General features: G+C 35.7%; 1 protein-coding gene across 1 annotated transcript in view; it reads right to left on the minus strand.

Annotated features, from left to right (window-relative positions):
* Positions 1 to 18,136, minus strand: part of PLXDC2 (plexin domain containing 2) — a 438,114-nt gene that overhangs the window by 100,412 nt on the left and 319,566 nt on the right. Inside the window, exon 7 of the mRNA XM_012450101.3 lies at positions 10,921 to 11,020. Within this exon, the coding sequence (XP_012305524.2) occupies positions 10,921 to 11,020 (100 nt within the window). The remainder of the gene's footprint in view (positions 1 to 10,920; positions 11,021 to 18,136) is intronic.

An 18,136-nucleotide genomic window follows, 5' to 3' on the forward strand; every position in this document is an offset into this window, starting at 1 on the left:
AACAAAATATGTACATATACTTAAAATCTCCTTTTAAGCCTTATGCTAATGTGCTCGCCTGGGTTTGGTCAGTGTAAGGGGAAAAATAAAGTTGTCAGAATTTTATTCCACTCTTAAAATGCCTGTAGTGATAAGAATGCATTTTTGGAATAATATCACATCTATAAGTAATTATTGAGGCTGTAAACTATTCTTATTTTTATTTTTGAGACAGGGTTTCCCTCTGTTGCCCAAGCAGTAGTGCAATCACAGCTCAACGCATCCTGGACCTCCTGGGCTCAAGCGATCTTCCCACCTTAGTCTCCCAAGTAGCTGGGACTACAGGCATGTGTCACCATACCCATTAAATTTTTTATTTTTTTGTGAAAACAGGGTCTGGCTATGTTGCTCAGGCTGGTCTTCAACTCCTAGGCTCAAGTGATCCTCCAGCTTTGGCCTCCCAAAGTGCTGGGATTACAGGCATGTACCCTCTTGCCCAGTTAATTTGTTAAAACTTTTTTGGTGGAAACCAGGTCTTGCTATGTTGCCTGGACTGATCTTGAACTCCTGGGCTCAAGAAATCCTACTAGTTTGGTCTCCCAAAATGCTGGGATTACAGGTGTGAGCCACTGCGCCTGTCCATAAGTTATTTTAAAAGTATCACAGTATCCAGTTTGGGGAAGTAATGTCATAGTGGTTAATAATATGTGCTCTGGAACATTCTGTCTTGATTCAAACCTCAGTTTTGCTATGAGAAATCTGTGTGACCTTGGGTTCCTTTGCCAGCTATTCTGTGCTTAAGTTTCCTCGTTTATAAAATAGGGATAATAGTGCTTATATTACTACATTGCTTTGAGGATTAAAATGACATAGGAATATTGCTAGACAGTCCTTTTCACATTGAAAATGCTCAATACATATTAGATACAATTTTTGTCTAACTTTAATATGGCAACTTTAGATCATACAAGTTATATGCTGCATTTAATAATCTAATCCCTATGGATCTAAATGTACCAAAATCACACTAAAATCCTGGAATGAAGCTTCTAGCAATTTTTCTCCATTCTTCACTTAAAGAAAGTTAAATTTATATTGAAATAATTAGACCCAACGATGACCTCCTCTAAAATTAGAGCAGGGAGTGTGGTGGCCCAGATGATAGTGAGTTGCCTTTTAGTAGAAGTGTTCAGAAAAGGAAGATACTTACTCATCTGAGAATTTGCAGAGGCTGTCAAACACTTACTTATAACCTATAAGTATCTCTCCTTTTCTCTACTCACATATTTTTATCCACTTCTAATTATTCATGATGAAATTCTGTTGTAGAATGGCTGGGGAAAGGATAGAAGCAAACCCTTTTGGGACTAGGAGTAGCTCTGGGTCACTGGCTAAAAATATCTTAGGGGTATCAGATTGGAACTGTTTAAGAACTCTGTTGATGTTGAAGTTAAGACTATTGAAGAACTCTAACCCTGAAAGATGCATATACATTCTTCAAAAAGTAAACTTCATAAAAAATCAGAGAAAATGCCCGTTTCATGGTACATAGTAATGTTTCATGAACCATATAAACCACATTTTTTCTTTTCTTTTTAGCTTTTAAAGCAAATAAAAAGATGGCTCCTCTTCTATCTGTGTCTAAATAGGATTCATTCCTTTCCCATGTACTTTGGTAAACAATTAAAAGTTCTTATAAATAAATAAATAATATGGCCTTTCCATAAGATCACTAGGATGGGGGTCCTTGAGTCTTCATGCTAAAGTTTGCACAGTGTCTGTTATATTAGTTGGTGCTTAAAATACTAGCATTCCTTTTATTTCACATTATACTTTGAAATTCTCAACTACTGACAACAATTGAGAAGCTTCTGAGAGTTACTGATTGTGCATATGGAGTAAGGAGAAAGAGTGACCTTTTTTGCTATGCTAGTTCTACTACCTGCTTAGAGACCTCTAACTATTGGGAGGAGATGAATTTAACAAAACCCAAATTAATGAGAATGATTTTTGTTTGATGACCCGCCAATTAATAACGGCTTCCAAATGGTCATTTACGTAGTATTTCAAAGATACCTCTGTCAGAAACAAGTAATTAGAATTCTGGTTGCCCCTGCCAATGTCAGAAGCTTTCATTTGATTCCAGAAATATTTCACTCATGTGTCTTCTTCAAGAATAAGCCAAAAGTCTTCGTGATGGTAATTCAACTTCAATAGATCAATATTCATCCATTTAAAGTAAGAAAAATTAAATCGGAGTAGATTGACAGAGAGAAAGAAAATGTAGTTCAGTGATCAAAATCTGAAGGTGATGTGTTGCAAAGTGCAAATATTGCATGTTTTAGAAAGCCTGATTGGTATCAGCAGGAGGGACAAGGTGATCATATGGAAACACCAAGAATCTTCTTTGATCAATATCCACTCTAGCTGAAGTGAACACAGACTAATGAGTATCTTGAGGCATGATTAGCCATGATCTAGTTGATTTTCCCGTCTTGAAAGCTTAACATTCACACAGAGGATATATGAGGAATCTCCTAACTTGGCTTACTCTTATATTGTATAAGTATTATAATACTTTGTCTGAATTGTCAAGCGAATGATTTGCTAAAATTTCCTTATTTATGTGTTGTCAGTGCTTAATGACTGGCTCCATATGGTTGTATCTTATTTATATTCTAGTTGAAATCAAGTCCAGCAGAAGCACCGTTTATTGAGTACTCTTTAATGGAAATAGCCTGCATTGTACGACCACAACATTCATTTCCAGCATGAAGACTCAGGAAAAAAAGAGACTCTTGAGATAAAATTGACACTATTATAGTAGTTACAAGCTTCCCACAGAAAAGTGCAATGCATTAGCAGAATTAGCTAGTTGGAGTTGTTAAATAAATAGGTACGAATAAAAAAATGCATTTGCCAAAATCATTTTAAAAAAATTCTCTCTGTATTCTAATTCTCTGAAATTATAATTTATTATGCATTCAATAAAACATAAGCCTAAGGTAAGCATCAAGTGTTAATATAAACCTTTTTCTGTCAACATTCCCTCACTCCTTGCAAAAAGTTTCAGGACACTGGTAAAACCTAAATGGCCAGAGTTCCTAAATTACTTGAGTAAGCATAGAGGAAATAAAAAATAGAACCTAAAACAACCTTCACATTTCTTTTTCTCCCACGTATACTTTACTAATGGCTTAAACCAGCTGCATTTCCTGCCTTCCTTTGATAATTACTTTGCCGTGGACTTGAAATGTTCCCAAGACATTAACTGATAAACACTCAAGGTGATGGATATTCCAAATACCCTGATCTGATCATTACACAGTCTATGCATGTAACACCTACTCACATGTCCCGCATATGTAAAGTATTATGCACCAATAAAAGAAAAAAATTGAGGAAAAAAGAGAGAACCAGAACCAGTAGTGAGACAGTAAATGGTCCACACAGTGTTACAGTGGGCTAGTGTGGCAGGTGGAAATGCAGGCCTGTGACAATATCGTGGTTCCACTTGCTGAGGGCTGCTTGTCCCGAACCTGGTGTTTTTGCAGGGGGACATGCCTCTCTGCTCCCGAGACTCATGGGAAGAAGCCATGATACATATATGCCAAGTCATGACATCTCTTTTCTTTTTTCCTTTTCACAAAGGAGACTGTGACTTCATTAAATTGAACTGGGTGTGTTGGGGCTCAGAAAACAATATCCCAAAATGAAAGCCTCAGAGGCAGCCTCTGAAGCAAATGTTTTTCCTTTTCTTTCTTTTTAAAATCTGTATAAATTTAAGGGGTACCAGTGCAGTTTTATTACATGGATATATTGTATAGTAGTGAAGTCTGTGCTTTTAGTGCTTCTGTCACTCAAACAGTGTACATTGTACCCAATAAGTACTTTCTCATCCCCAAACCCTCTCCCCGTTCCCACCCTTCCAAGTCTCCAATGTCTTCATTCCAGGCTGGTCTGGAACTCACGGGCTCAAGTGATCCCCCCACCTTGGCCTCCTAAAGTGCTGGGATGATAGGCACGAGCCACTGCTCCCAGCTAGACACAGCTTTGAATTGCTAAAAATTTACTTTCTCTAAGAAGTATTGTATAGGAGAATTAAATGTTAATAAAGAAAGAAAATGACACAAATGAAAGAATTGAACCACAAGTCCCTGAAGAAAGTTTTTTTGTTCATACAAATTTTAGAAAAATTCTCAAATATGTAAAAATTGCTTAATCAGTGATTTCTGTGTCCAGAAAATTTTTAGATTTTTTTATTTGTCTTTAAAAATCAAGTCAGGTTCAGTTAACTAGCTTACATTAGAAATGTATGCATCAAACTAATAAATAACGTTTTGAACAATGCTTTCTATCTTGGAAGTGTTTTATGAATAGTTATTTTATGAGAAAACCTCATGATTTCTATTTGTTTCTGCTTTTGTTGAGCCTTTGGTGAGCTAGTGCATACTTGAGAATGTAAGCACCTAATGAAATTGTGCTGTAACGAGAAGCAATTTTATCTTTCAGAAAATGAATAATTTTGAAGGGTTTTCCATTTTGAGGTGAGCAAAGGTAAGATGACACAATTTACTGGACATGTGTAGATTGATCTGTTTTTAAATGAATGAGAAGACTACAAATTCAAAAACAACAAATTTGGCCCAGTTCCTCTGAAAGGGCTTGAACTGGGTTCTATAAAATTTTATAAAATGAAAAAAGTTCAAGTTTTTCCAAGATTATTTATATTTTTCATAAGTTTTGAACACATATTTTTATTATAGCTGCTACATAATTATAGTGAATGTTTCCTACCACTAAATCAAAATTGCAAATTGTTTTCTGTGGGAAAAATTAGTTATAATGGTTATGTTTGAAAATTTATTTAATAAATACACATATTTGAAAATTCATATCTAATATTGTAAGACCTTTTAAAAAGCAAAGAAGGAATAAAAGTAATGTTTATGTAAGTATTATACTTGGCATTTAATATTTTATTTAAATATGTAGATACGGTCTATTGTTACCCTTATCCAACATGATAGCCACTAGGCACATACAGCTATTTAACTTACAATTAAGGAAATAAATTCATTGAAAAATTCAATTTCTCAGGCTCACTAGTCATATTTCAGGTTCATAGTAGCCACATGTGGCTACTGAGTTCATGCTATACAATTCAGATTCACAACATTTCCACCAGCACAGGAAGTTCTGAATAGCATACTGGTCTATGCTATTATTATTATTTTTAATTAAAGCTTAAGATAGTTTGCATAGTTCATGGGCAAAGCTGTGTTTTCACTTGTCAAGGTCATTTTATTCAGTGTCTAAAAATAATTTTTAAATATTGCTGTCTGGGCCAGGCAAGGTGGCTCACACCAGTAATCCCAGCACTTTGAGAGGCTGAAGCAGAAGGATCACTTGAGGTCAGGAGTTCAAGATCCTTCTGGCCAACATAGTGAAACCTCGTCTCTACTAAAAATACAAAATTATCCAGGTGTGGTGGCATGTGCCTGTAATTACAGCTACTCAGGAGGCTGAGGCAGGAGAAGCTCTTGAACCCAGGAGGTGGAGGTGGCAGTGAGCTGAGATCGTGCCACTGCACTCCAGCCTGGGTGATAGAGTGAGACTCCATCCAAGAAAAAGAAAAAAGTGTAGCATGGTCTTTAAGCTTATAAAGAGACCATGTATGGCAAAATACATACATAAAAATGTTCCTTAAAGCGTTCAATGACCCTCTTTGTGGTATTTTTACTAGTTAATTGTCAGTTTTATTTCTGAAAATGCTAAATGTTTCTTATGGAGCCATGAATCATAACCAGCAAAGCAAATGTGCATTATAGCACGAATAATGTCAATAAATTTGAAACAGGTTACTGATGAAAAGAGGCTTGACACTAAGAAAGTACCAAGTAATGTACTGTGACTGAGAAAAATAAGGAATATTCTAAGGGATTCAGTATTGTCATTGTCATAACTTGGAGTAGAACGATTTTAAGTGAGGTCAGCTGCTTTCCAGATTGATTCCTAGTGCAAGGCCCTGCATGTGTGTGTTAACGTAACTTTCTCTTTACTTAAATGGCATGGCCTTAACTTTTCCAAATTAAAGAACCACACTGCATGAGTGGATTTTCTGAGTTTCTTGTTGGAAACATTAGGCTCATTAAGCTTGGAAGGCAGAGAAACAGTGAGGCCTGATGGGGTAAGTCAGCACGCCAGAGATGAAGACTGAAATCCAAAATGTTACGTTGCGGGAGAGAGAAACAAGCAAGGGCAAGTGGCAATCGTGAGAACTGCGCACGTGTCCAGCAAGATCGCTGCATGCTGTGTAAGCGTCTGGAAGGACGTAAGCTGAAGCTGAGAAAGAATTACTTAATAGAGCAATTTAAAAGGAAATTATGGAAATTACAAATGGCACATGAATATATGACAATGTTAAAACTTTCTGGTAATCAAAAGACAATTAGAGCAACAATGAAACACCATTTTGTGCTTATCAAACTTGCAAAGCTAAAAATTAATAATAGAAAGGACTTGGGGAAGTGGGATACTTTTAATATAATGGCGATGGGTAGTAAAGTGGTACAACCTTTATAGAAAGCAATTTGTCAAAACACATTCAAAACAATATTAACATTCAGCATTCACAAATTCACTCTTTGAGAATCAGATACATGTACAAATTTAAAAACAAGGATGTTCAGCACCATTTTACTGACAATTAATATGAGATGCAAACTATGTAACCAACCTCTTTAGTGACAGGTTACATAAATTCTATAACAAAGAAATTTGTTATAGCCATTAATGACTACATTTTAGACAGCTATTAACAGTGTAGAAAAAGTATGTTTTATGTATGAAGGTGAAAACAGGGGGCAAAATTATTTACAAAACACAATGCCAATTTTCTCACTCTGTATGTATGTTCATATATGTGCATATTACAAATAAATAGTCGGAAACAGATACATGAAAACATTTATCGCTATTTCTCAGTAGTAGATTTCTAGGTAATTTAAATTTTCCTCTTTGGGCTTCCTGTTAATTTATAAATTACTCAGAATTATAATGTATTACCCTTCTAATCATAATGAGTATATTTTTATGTTATTTCTGAAATGAACAACCAAAGTCAGTGCTGTACTTAGATCTGTTTTTCATAGCTGTACCTGTGGAGACTGAATTAGCTGATCTCTATGGCTCTTTCTGTTTCTAAAGTTTTACAAATATATTTTATGAAAAACAGTGATTTAGAGACATACAGACGGACAGACAGACAGACAGACACAAGTCTTATTAAGAGACAAAAAATAACACACAACGACATAGTCAGAAAGAATTGGAGTACCAGAGACACGCTGTCAATGTGTTTCTTAGTGGAAATCTGTGGTTCCACTCTGATGGGCACCGGGGCTTCCTAGTGACATCTAAGTCAGTATTGCTGTTTTTCAAAGTGATAATGATGATGGAAAAAAACAGTAATTTTAAGTACAAGTGTACTACTTACTCTCTGCCAGGAATGCATGCCGTATACACATTGCATTTTAGGTATTAAGATGTTCATTTTATATAGAAAAAAGTTATATAAGTTAAATAAAATGTTTAACATCTCATGACCAATAATCAAATGACAATATTCCTTATACTTTCTTTACTTGTAATTTCCACCTTTTTAAACATAAGCCTTTGTTTTACCATAGACATTTTTCTCTCTTTTTAATGGGACAAAGGTATTTCTCTTGTAAACTCAGAAGGATTTATCCATTTACTAACAATGCCTGAATTGTCTTTGATAGTTAAACTATCAGCTCACCTGACCCTTTTTGAAAGAAAAAAGCTACTTCAATTAATTATGCTTGAAAGTTACATTAAAATTATTGAAATACATTGAAACTATTTGGAGGTCTTTAAAAACTGAAAAACAAGTGCTTTTTTTGTTGATGTTAGGAAGAATGAATGGGGAGACATTTCAAAAATTAATAAATTAAAATTGCTTTACAGACTTTTGAATGCTTTACCAAATCTTCATCAAATCTGATAAGAAGTGTACAGTAATGGTGATCTACTGGGAAAAACTATTTTCCAGGCTTGAGCTCACATTCACATATTTCCATCGCTACATGAAGCCAAAAGTTCTACAACCTATGTAACCAAAATGATTAAAAGAATAGAAAATTGATCTTACGAGAACAAGGTTCTATGTAACACACCTTGGAATACAGAAGAAATGAAACTATTCATTACTCAGGATAGTAATCAGTTGTTCCCTAAATCTTCTTGTGGTGTGGGGAGGGGAAGGTAACAGAGGCAAAGTATTTAAATTTCCTACAAAGACAATTCTTAACAGTGAGTATAGCTAAATAAGGGAGCTGAATTTTGAAAAAAACAACTTACATTGGTCTAAATTCTGATTGTTGAATAAGTAACACAGGTCTGTAGGAATCAACTTATTTCTCACAAAAGAAATATATTTGTATAACTTGCATTGTGCTAATCTTGGGTTATCCTCATCTCTGGCATAAAGATGTGCTTTTTGTTAGCTGAGAATACAATGCAACCATATATCTCTTTTATACAGAATCTCATGTAACAGACACAGTTATACTTTATAAATGTGGAATATACTTTTAAGGAGATAAAATTTTTTGTTCCCAAAATGATTTTTAAGTAGAACATAGCCATTCTAATTTTCTTGCATAAATATGGTCCCGTCTAACAGCAGCAATGGCAGAACTAGAGACCCAAATATTCCATTCCTTCTTGGTTAATTTTCTCAGGATGGAACAGTAAGGATAACAGGACATGTGACTGCTATTCCAGTATGCAAATTGTCTGAGGGAAGCTTTTCTCTGAACTCTGAGTTATTTTAGATAATTGCTGAGTCCCAAACTTTACACATAATCTGGTCTGAAAATTCATATGAATTTTGCCAATTTATTCAATGAGATTTATATTTGAAAATATTTTCCCCCAACACATAATAGTTATCCTTTTATAGCATAACAAGGGATGCACAATTACACTTGAGGGCCCTGATAGCTAACTACAATTTTATCATAAGGAATATACCAACATAATGCTTGCATATTAAAATACATTTGTAAAAAAAATTATATTTTGGTTGGTCTTTTTCTTTAAGCAATAATATATCAGAACAACAATATGGACTGAAAGCCCTGCTGAGCAAGCTGCAAATAAATTTTTTTTCAGCAATAAAAAAAGAACCAGGAAATAAAATAAAACTAGTAAGTCCTTTTACTCGTGCAATAATTGACTCAAGCCATGCTTGATTTAAGAACTCTGAAAGAAAGAATGTGAGAACAGCCGTCCTCAAACAGAAGCCAACTTCAGCTGTCCCAGGGTTCCGCCTCTTACTTAAGAGCTTATCAGGATGCCTTTATGTTGCCTACACATACTAATACATCCTTGCTTTGTTCACAGTACAATTTAGTTTCTGGAAAATCTGCTTCGATTTAACAATTCCCTTGAATATTGCCTCCCACAAATTCTCAGCTAACAAGGAGAAAGCCCATGTTCTTCACCAAGAAGAACCATCGTGTATGAATGCCATTCAGTTGTAAAATAACCATTCAGTTGTAAGAGATCTTACAGTTGTAAGATAACCCTTATAATGTTTCTGCTAATCCATTGCTTTAAAACGTATAGCTTCCATTCCAATTGCTGTCTATATTTGAGAGTTGACATAATTAAGTAGAATCACCTAAAGTCATGACCAAAGATCATGTGCATGTGATAAATTATCTACCACTCTAATGAAATAAAAGAAGAAAAAGAACTTTGAACACAAACGAAAAATGATCTCATCTTGAGATATATTTTCTTATCTCCCAATTCTTTAAATAAGAACACACAGGACACAAACACCCCCCACCCCAACTCCAAGCACTACCACAGCAAAGCATCTCTCAGGACTGCTTTTGGAGTAAAGAAGATTCAAAAACCAGAAGCTTTCAACAGATGCCTCTTTGTAGGATCAGAATGGCTAATGCAGTTAGCATTTTAGTTTCTAATAAAACAAACAGTTGTCCAGAGTAACACATCCCTTTTTATTCTACAAAATGTAAACTAGACTAGATAGGCAAACGTAATTTAAATAAAATACGTATCTTCTCTGGTGGTAAGTACAGCTCCACCCAGATTTTTATTTATCTAAATTCGTACTTTTTCTTTCATCTTCCTTTAGACTCTCAAACAGTTGTACACAAATACATTAAATGTAAGATAGCACAAAGCTGTGGATTTGCTCAGAAACTTAAGATAAACATATATGAAAAGTCATATGCCTATCAATCAAATAATTCGTCACTGTTCAATGTCATTCTTATTAATAAAAGAACTATATCTGCTTAGCCAAGCCAACTATCCCAAAGAATCTAGCTGGGCACGGTAGCTGAGGCGTGTAATCCCAGCACTTTGGGAAACCTAGGCAGGAGGACCACTTGAGCTAGGGGGTTCAAGACCAGGCTGGGCAACATAGCAAGACCTCATTTATTCTAATAATAATAATTTTAAAAATTAGCTTAGCATGGTGGTGCATGTCTGTGGTCCCAGCTATTCAGGATGCTGAGGTAAGAGGATCATTTGAACCTGAAAGGTCAAGGCTGCAGTGAGCTGTGACTGCACCACTGCACTCCAGCCTGGGTGACAGAGTAAGACCCCAAATCAAAAGAAAGAAAAAGGAAACAAGAAAAAAAAATCCAAAACTACACATTCTTGGCTTGGCTATTTAATTTCTCTTCACCTGAGTTAGTTCAAGGATGACAGAGATAGTCCAACAGGAGTTATAAACCAAACAAGAGAATTAACAAGCATCAATCAGCTAATCAATTAGCTGGTTTTTTTTTCTTCAGATACATCTGCTTCAGATCAATCTCCTTTAAATTTACCCCACAGAGGCTCACTCATTGAGACTACCCTTCTTCTACTTACTGGGAATTTGTTGGATCCTGTGAACAACGACAAATGCATCGGACAGTCCGACTTTCACTGGATGATTTGTTGAACTTATCTGTGTGACCAAGACAGGAATCTGGAAAAGAAAAAGCAGGTTGCTACATGTTAGATGTGAATTTCATACAGGGAGGAAAGGCAGTAAGATCTTCTTATTTCATGGACAAAACCATGGGAAGGAGATAAAAGACTAGAGAGGGACCCAAAAGTATTAGAAAAGAGAGACAGGAAACCAAAAAATAACATCGGTTTAGTGTTACTGAATGAATAGAAGAAGCAAGACAGTTCCTGGTTCTGGAGATGGCTATTTGATGTTGAAAGGAACAGATTCTCAGCGAATCTAACTGATGTTAGATGCTGCAATCTTATCACACATACAGTCACACCATGAAGGCATTTAGTGCTGCCTATAATTTCGGAAACAGAAATTCTCCTCTTACTCTTTGTTTTCCTAAAAAACTTGATTGTATATTTGTTTTCATAGTTTTAGAAAATCCTTGTTTATAAGCAGTCTTATAGATATAAAACCTAGAGAAAAACAAAAAAATGCATGGCTAAATATACATTTGCCAATATTATCATTGATTAATATCTAATTAAATTTGGCAACAATTTCACCATTCTGGTTGAAACTATGAAAAACAGATTCTAAGTTCTTAGGGGTCATCTCAAGGTCACAGTTCTTAAATTTGAATCTAAATGAATCCACAGTCTGAATATGACAGACATTTTTAATATTTACAATTAAAAAATTAGGATAAATTGAGAATATATGAAAAATGATATATGTTACAAATGATATGAACTCTTAGAGTATGTTTTTCCAGATTCAGAAAAGATTCATTGGAGATATGACTACTCTCTTTATTATCAGTTTTATAGAAACAAAAATGGGAATGAGACCATCTTCAATAAATAAATAAACAGGAAAGTAAAAGAAAAGAATCAATGCACCAAAAATGTCTTAAGGCAGAATAAACAGATTTGGGGCTATCTATGGGTAATTATTTAAATAATATGTTAAATCAGATATTGTTGATTGACAGAGTGTCATTCTGTTGCCCAGGCTGGAGTGCAGTGGTGGAATCGTAGCTCACTGCAACCTCGACCTCCAGGGCTCAAGTGATCCTCCTGCCTTGGCCTCCCGAGTAGCTGGCTATTTATTTTTTTATTTTTTTCAGAGACAGGGTCTCACTATGTTGTCCAGGCTGCAAAATGAACTCCTTTTTGACTAACAATGAAGAGATTATATAGGTGTGTAGGTGTATGTATAAAAAACCTATTTAAAAGTATAGCCAGTATTGGGCAAATTAGCACAAGAATAAAGCTGTTATTGTCACGATCACCTATTTTATAGAGGACTCTATATTTATAAGGATATGAAGTGCCCAAGTCAGTGACTATATGTACCAAAAAGATGTCAAAACACCAAAACTCTAAAAACTTTGACTACAGGAAGCTATTTTGTTATCCTGTCTACAAATTTATAATCATCCTCAAAATGTCTCATGAGTCATCTAAGCTGGGAATGTCAGGAAGCCAAAGTGAAAAAATAAAAACTCTAAACTACAGAAGTTTGTTGTTTTTTTTTAAACAATGTAGCTTCATTATTTTCAAGAGTCTATAATGGTTGCCTTCTTAAGATTAAAGTAAAGCTAAATTTTAACTGGGCCTCTGTATGATCTGTATTGAATCACACGTCTCTGGTGAATTGGTTTTACAATTACATTCTCTCCAAAGGATAGAAAGAAAAGGAGCTCTCGCACCAGTTAAAATATGCTTCTATTTTGACTTCTACAAGCATTCATGAATACTTTTTTGAAACAGAATAATTTTTGCTCCATATTACAAGATAGAGACAGGTTTATTATCTGGTATACATGTTTCTATAACTGAGATGTTGAAGCAAAGCAAGAACAGAAGCAGAAAGTGGTTGCAATGAGTGCACAAAATCAAGGCAGGAGAAGAGGTCAGGAGTAAGCAAAAGTGGAGCAGAGCACACCGGCCTTTGGAAGGAGCATCAAAGACAGAAACTGCTCGCTTCTCCACTCTGGGGTATCTTTCTCCAGCACACAGGAACCCCACGCAATCCCTTAAACATGAGCTTTTTACATCTGTCTCTAAAGCAGGGAGATAACAGCATGCTGCTTAATAGTTAATGGAATTTTATTTTCTCTCTCTGTTCTGGCCTGAAAACATCACCAAAACATTTATTTGTTTCCATTACAGGCCCAGCTATCTATCCAATAGGCAGCAGAGTATCTCAGCAAGGGTTTGATTGTATAGTATGTGTTCCAAGGTGTGAATCATATGTCTGTCAAAGTTCAACTGGAAAAGAAGTACTCCAAACTCATTTTTGCTTCCTTGCTAATCTACAATATGATGTTTAGTAATTTAAGATTTAAAACAACAGCAACAACAAAATCCCGCAATATACTCCAAGCTTTCTGTTTTACCCATTCTTATCTGCCTGTAACCCTTAAGTTTCTCCTTCGTTTTCCTTAAGTATCTGACCTGGATTCAGTGTTATCAATTGTGAATCTAATTTTTAAGAGTCACAATCTCTTTTATTATTATCAAAATAATAACCTGTAGCCCCAGTTACCTGGGAGGCTGAGGCAGGAGAATCACTTGAGCCCAGGAACTGGAGGCTGTAGTGAACTATGATAGTGCCATTGCACTCCAGCCTGAATGACCGAACAAGACTCTGTCTCTAAAAAACAAACACACACACACACTCCAAAATATTAATGCTAAGTTGTCTGTAAACTACACTTGAATAGAAAGGGCTTTCAGTTAAATTTGACAATGTAAAAATCCATTTGCTTTCAGGACCTATCACTAACAATTTGCACAATTATTTCAGTCCTTTTTTAGTGTACAGCTCCTGAACTCTTTCCTCTGCTGGGTATTGAGCAAAGCATCTAACAGCATGAACGTCAGGGTGAGCTATCATCAAACAATCAATTCCTAACATGCCTCCTGCCCTCATCTCCACAATCATATTCTGTAGAAAATCTGAAAGCAGTCAACTAACAGCATGAAGGTGATAAGCAAAATCCACCTCTGCTTTAAAACAGGGGTTCCAAATTTCCTTTCTTCATAAGCCACTGTGCGCCTCACGTAAGAAAGAAGAAATTCCTGAGGGAGAAATTTCAGGGTGCACACAATGAGTGAATTTTCCAGCCAATATCTGTCATGTGGAAATGCAAGCCAAGAGCTTCCAGGGCTTTCTGAGTCCTCAAGAAGAAAATGCAAATCTGTATTTTTACTTGAAATGTTTTAATATTTAAATGTTGGCAACATATCTGTTTTTCAAACATATATGTACACATAAAACATTAAAAATATACATAGAGTAAAACATGTGCCCTTTGATTTAAAGACTGCTCACATTGAATTGACACATGAAGAGTCTGAGTTTCATACAAAAACAGTGATGCAGCATGCTCACTTGAAGAAGCTTGCACCATTGGACTCAAGACAGTCCAGACTCTGCTGTGGACTTTACCTGGGACAACAGCTAGATAAGGAAACTTATTTAAACATGGCTTGGGAATTAAACATTAAGAGAAAAGAAAGGAAGTTAAAGAAAATCTACACACTGGGTTTGGGGGAGACACAGGGAACGTATCAAGCCTTTAACGTCAGGGACAAAAGCATTCTTGTGTCATTGAACATCGGAGCAAGAAGACCATATGTGGGCAAGGGTACCCATCATGTGAAAGAAACCTCTGATTGCCACATCAGGGATAAAGGACGGTCAAGCCTGGAAGGAGAAAGTGAAGAAAAAGCACCTAGAATGGTCACATAAATTGCCCAAGGAAAATGTCACCGACATTGCCAGAGCCCACACTAGAACAAGCTTTTATTTCTAAAATTATTTCCTTTGGGGGTGCTGGGCACAGTGGCTCATGCCTGTAATCCCAACACTTTGGGAGGCTGAGCCAGGCAGACCACTAGAGATCAGGAGTTAGAGACCAGCCTGTCCAACGTGGTGAAACCCCATCTCTACTAAAAATACAAAAAATTAGCTGGGCGTGGTGGTGCGTGCCTGTAATCCCAGCTACTCAGGAGGCTGATGCAGGAGAATCACTTGAACTCAGGAGGCAGTGGTTGCAACGAGCTGAGATTGTGCCACTGCACTCCAGCCTGGGCAACAGAGTGAGATTCCTTCTTAAAAAAAAAAGTAAATATTATAAAATAAAATAATTTCTTCTGGGACACTGATCTTGCTACCTGGCTACTATATTTATTCATTTTTGCTCACAGCATTTGCTATGGGAACATTATAAAAGGAGAATAATTCAACTTACCATTTTCTTACACTAGGAAAAGTAAACAAAAAATGAAAATGTCAGGCGCTTTTATATGTGAGACAGCTAAAAAATAAAATATCTCTTCAAATGCAAATGAATTAGATCCCAAATAAAGCTGTGTAATAAAATTTTAATACTTTAGGTGTTTAAAAGACAGGGAAGAGCTATGATATAAAATACCTGTCTCTATATTTTTCTTAGAATTATTTCTTGAGAGTTGTTTTTAATCAGCATTTTATTCCACCTGGTTTTCTCATCCTTGTATTAGATATGTATGTACATGTATATTATTCTTTTCTGCACACACATTTATCACGTGTCTTGGATGTATATACTATATTCACACATCAAATATTCTCATACATGCAGTAATAGTTACAGAAGGAAATTATATCTGAACGGTGGTGGTCTCAATGTTGCATTCTTTTTGGCCTTCTCTGACTTTCTTGAATTACCGTTTTTCCTACAAATTCTACAAGCTCAGTCAATGTTCATCTTTTAATGCTTTCAGGCTGCTAACCATGAGTGAAGGGTCATTACCATTTAAATAAAAGAAATAATCTTCAAAAAAAATTCAAAAAATGCATTAAGAGCCCCATTGAAACCTATAACTAATTAACAATGGTGATTTATTAACTATGTGTTCTTCCACAGAAGCAGCAAATGTTACACCAAGGAACATTAGGTTTAAGTACTTAAATGGAAGAATAGATTAAAAAGTGATTTTACTTAATAAACAGTAAAGTTCCTCTACATTGACCTCTTCTAAAATTTGCTGCCGAAGGAAATGGTAAAGTATTCAACCAAGAAAGTGGATAGAACAGGCTAACTCCTGGGCTGAGCCTGCCTCTTCTGTGATTTTTCTCCTGTTGCCATCTAGTAGAATTATATGACATTTTTATTTAAATTGCAGCATCCTAACCTAGTGACCATCCTTATCCCTCATATAAGCTAGTGAAAAAAAAAAACTCGAATTTGCAATTGACACAGAAAGAGTCACATCCATCTATAGTTTGGGTCTAGAGTGATTACAAATGCCGTGTATATCAAGAGAAGAGAGATAAAAACAAGTCAGAGAAACTGCAACTTCTAAAAGGTAAGAGGATTCTAGGATAGACAATATCAAGGACAGTAAAGACCCTTATTTCAAATCTCCAGCATTTTTGAAATACGCTTCTTTTTTTTGAGACAGAGTTTCCCTCTTGTTGCCCAGGATGGAGCGCAATGGCACGATCTTGGCTCACTGCAACCTCTGCCTCCTGGGTTCAGCGATTCTCCTGCCTTAGCCTCCTCAGTAGCTAGGATTACAGGCATGCACTACCACGTCCAGCTAATTTTTATATTTTTAGTAAAGCCTGTCGGCCAGGCTGGTCTCCAACTCCTGACCTCAAGTGATCTGCCCGCCTCAGCCTCCCAAAGTGCTGGGATGACAAGCGTGAGCCACCATGTCCAGTCATTGGAATAAAATATTTTTTTCTGAGAATTATTAGTTTTCTTGTTACACTATCAATAGGCCAGAAATTTTAGGGCCATATCTATTATAATCAAGCAAAAAGTCTTCAGTATTTAATGGCAACTTATTATGAAGAAGCTGAGATTTAGGGTCATAGCTAATTACTAACAGAATAGAAAAATGGGAGTTTAATTGCCAAATTCCATTAAGGTCTCTGGGTATTTCAGGTTCCTTTTCTGTAAATGACAAAAGCAGCGCTACTCATGTGTTTATGAGAATTATATGTAATTTATTGTAAATGCTCAGGTCAGTGCCTGGCATATATGAACAGCTCAAGAAATGCTAGATTTTGTTAAATTTGGAGGTTATTGTTAAATGTGAATGTGACTTTCACTTCTGGTTATGGCACACAAGATTAAGATAATTTCTACTACTTAAATCAGGCAGAAAATGTGAATAAAATGTGGAAAGTATCCGTTGAAAACTTCAGATAGTTATTAAAGAGCAAGGTCTTGAAAAGCCAAAATCCCAAAGAAAGGAAATCGCAGAAGTAAACCCAACACCACTTTCCCCATCAAAGCATTTGCCAATTTACAAGTAAGTGTTAAGGGAGTGAGAAGCTCTCATTGACTTAGCCCAGAGAGGTTAAGTAACTACCCGACTGCCTTCTTAGACACTCTCTTTTCAGTACATGACTGAATGGTTCACTCATTTTGATATCCTTGACTGTCGTTCCTTGCTAGTCATTTTCATTCCATAGCTTAGCACATCACGTTATATCAATCATATCATAGCCATTTGTGATCACAGGTAAGAATGATTTGCCTTTCCACACAGCCTTTGGGCTGTCTCATGGAGCTGAAGAAAAACATATGCATTCAGGGCCACTAAGGAAAAGGTCCATAGTAAATATCCAGATCTTTAGTGGAGCTCCCTGAAGGACTAGAAGAATAAGGTCTTACCAGAAATATTCTGGCCTTCATAAGGACTGATGCTCAACTTTGAATGGGCCTAGCTGTATGGCATTAAAGTGATCTGTCCTGTACTAACAACCAAAAAAATAAAGTAAACTGTTTTGTAGGAAGGAAACCTAATCAATCCTAAAAGTACTTTGTAAACAATGTCCAATGTTTTATTTTTAAAAAATCACCTAGCATTCAAAGAAACATGCCAATGAATGAAAATCTAGAGGAAATAGAAAGAAAACAGGTGATGGAGACAGACTCACGGTTCATTCAGATATTGGAGCTACTAGTCACAAACTTTAAAATAATCGTTATCAGTATAGTCAAGAAAATAGATTATATAGTTAATTTCATCAGGTAATTCAATCTATCTAAAAAACAACGGATATTCTAAAATTGAAAAATGCATTATAATAAACAGTTGGGAATTTGAGAAGAAGAACTTTAAAAAATATTAT

This window comes from Aotus nancymaae, unplaced genomic scaffold, assembly GCF_030222135.1.
Source record: "Aotus nancymaae isolate 86718 unplaced genomic scaffold, 86718_ANA_hifiasm-v0.15.2.pri h1tg000077l, whole genome shotgun sequence".
NCBI classification, from domain to species: Eukaryota; Metazoa; Chordata; class Mammalia; order Primates; family Aotidae; genus Aotus; species Aotus nancymaae.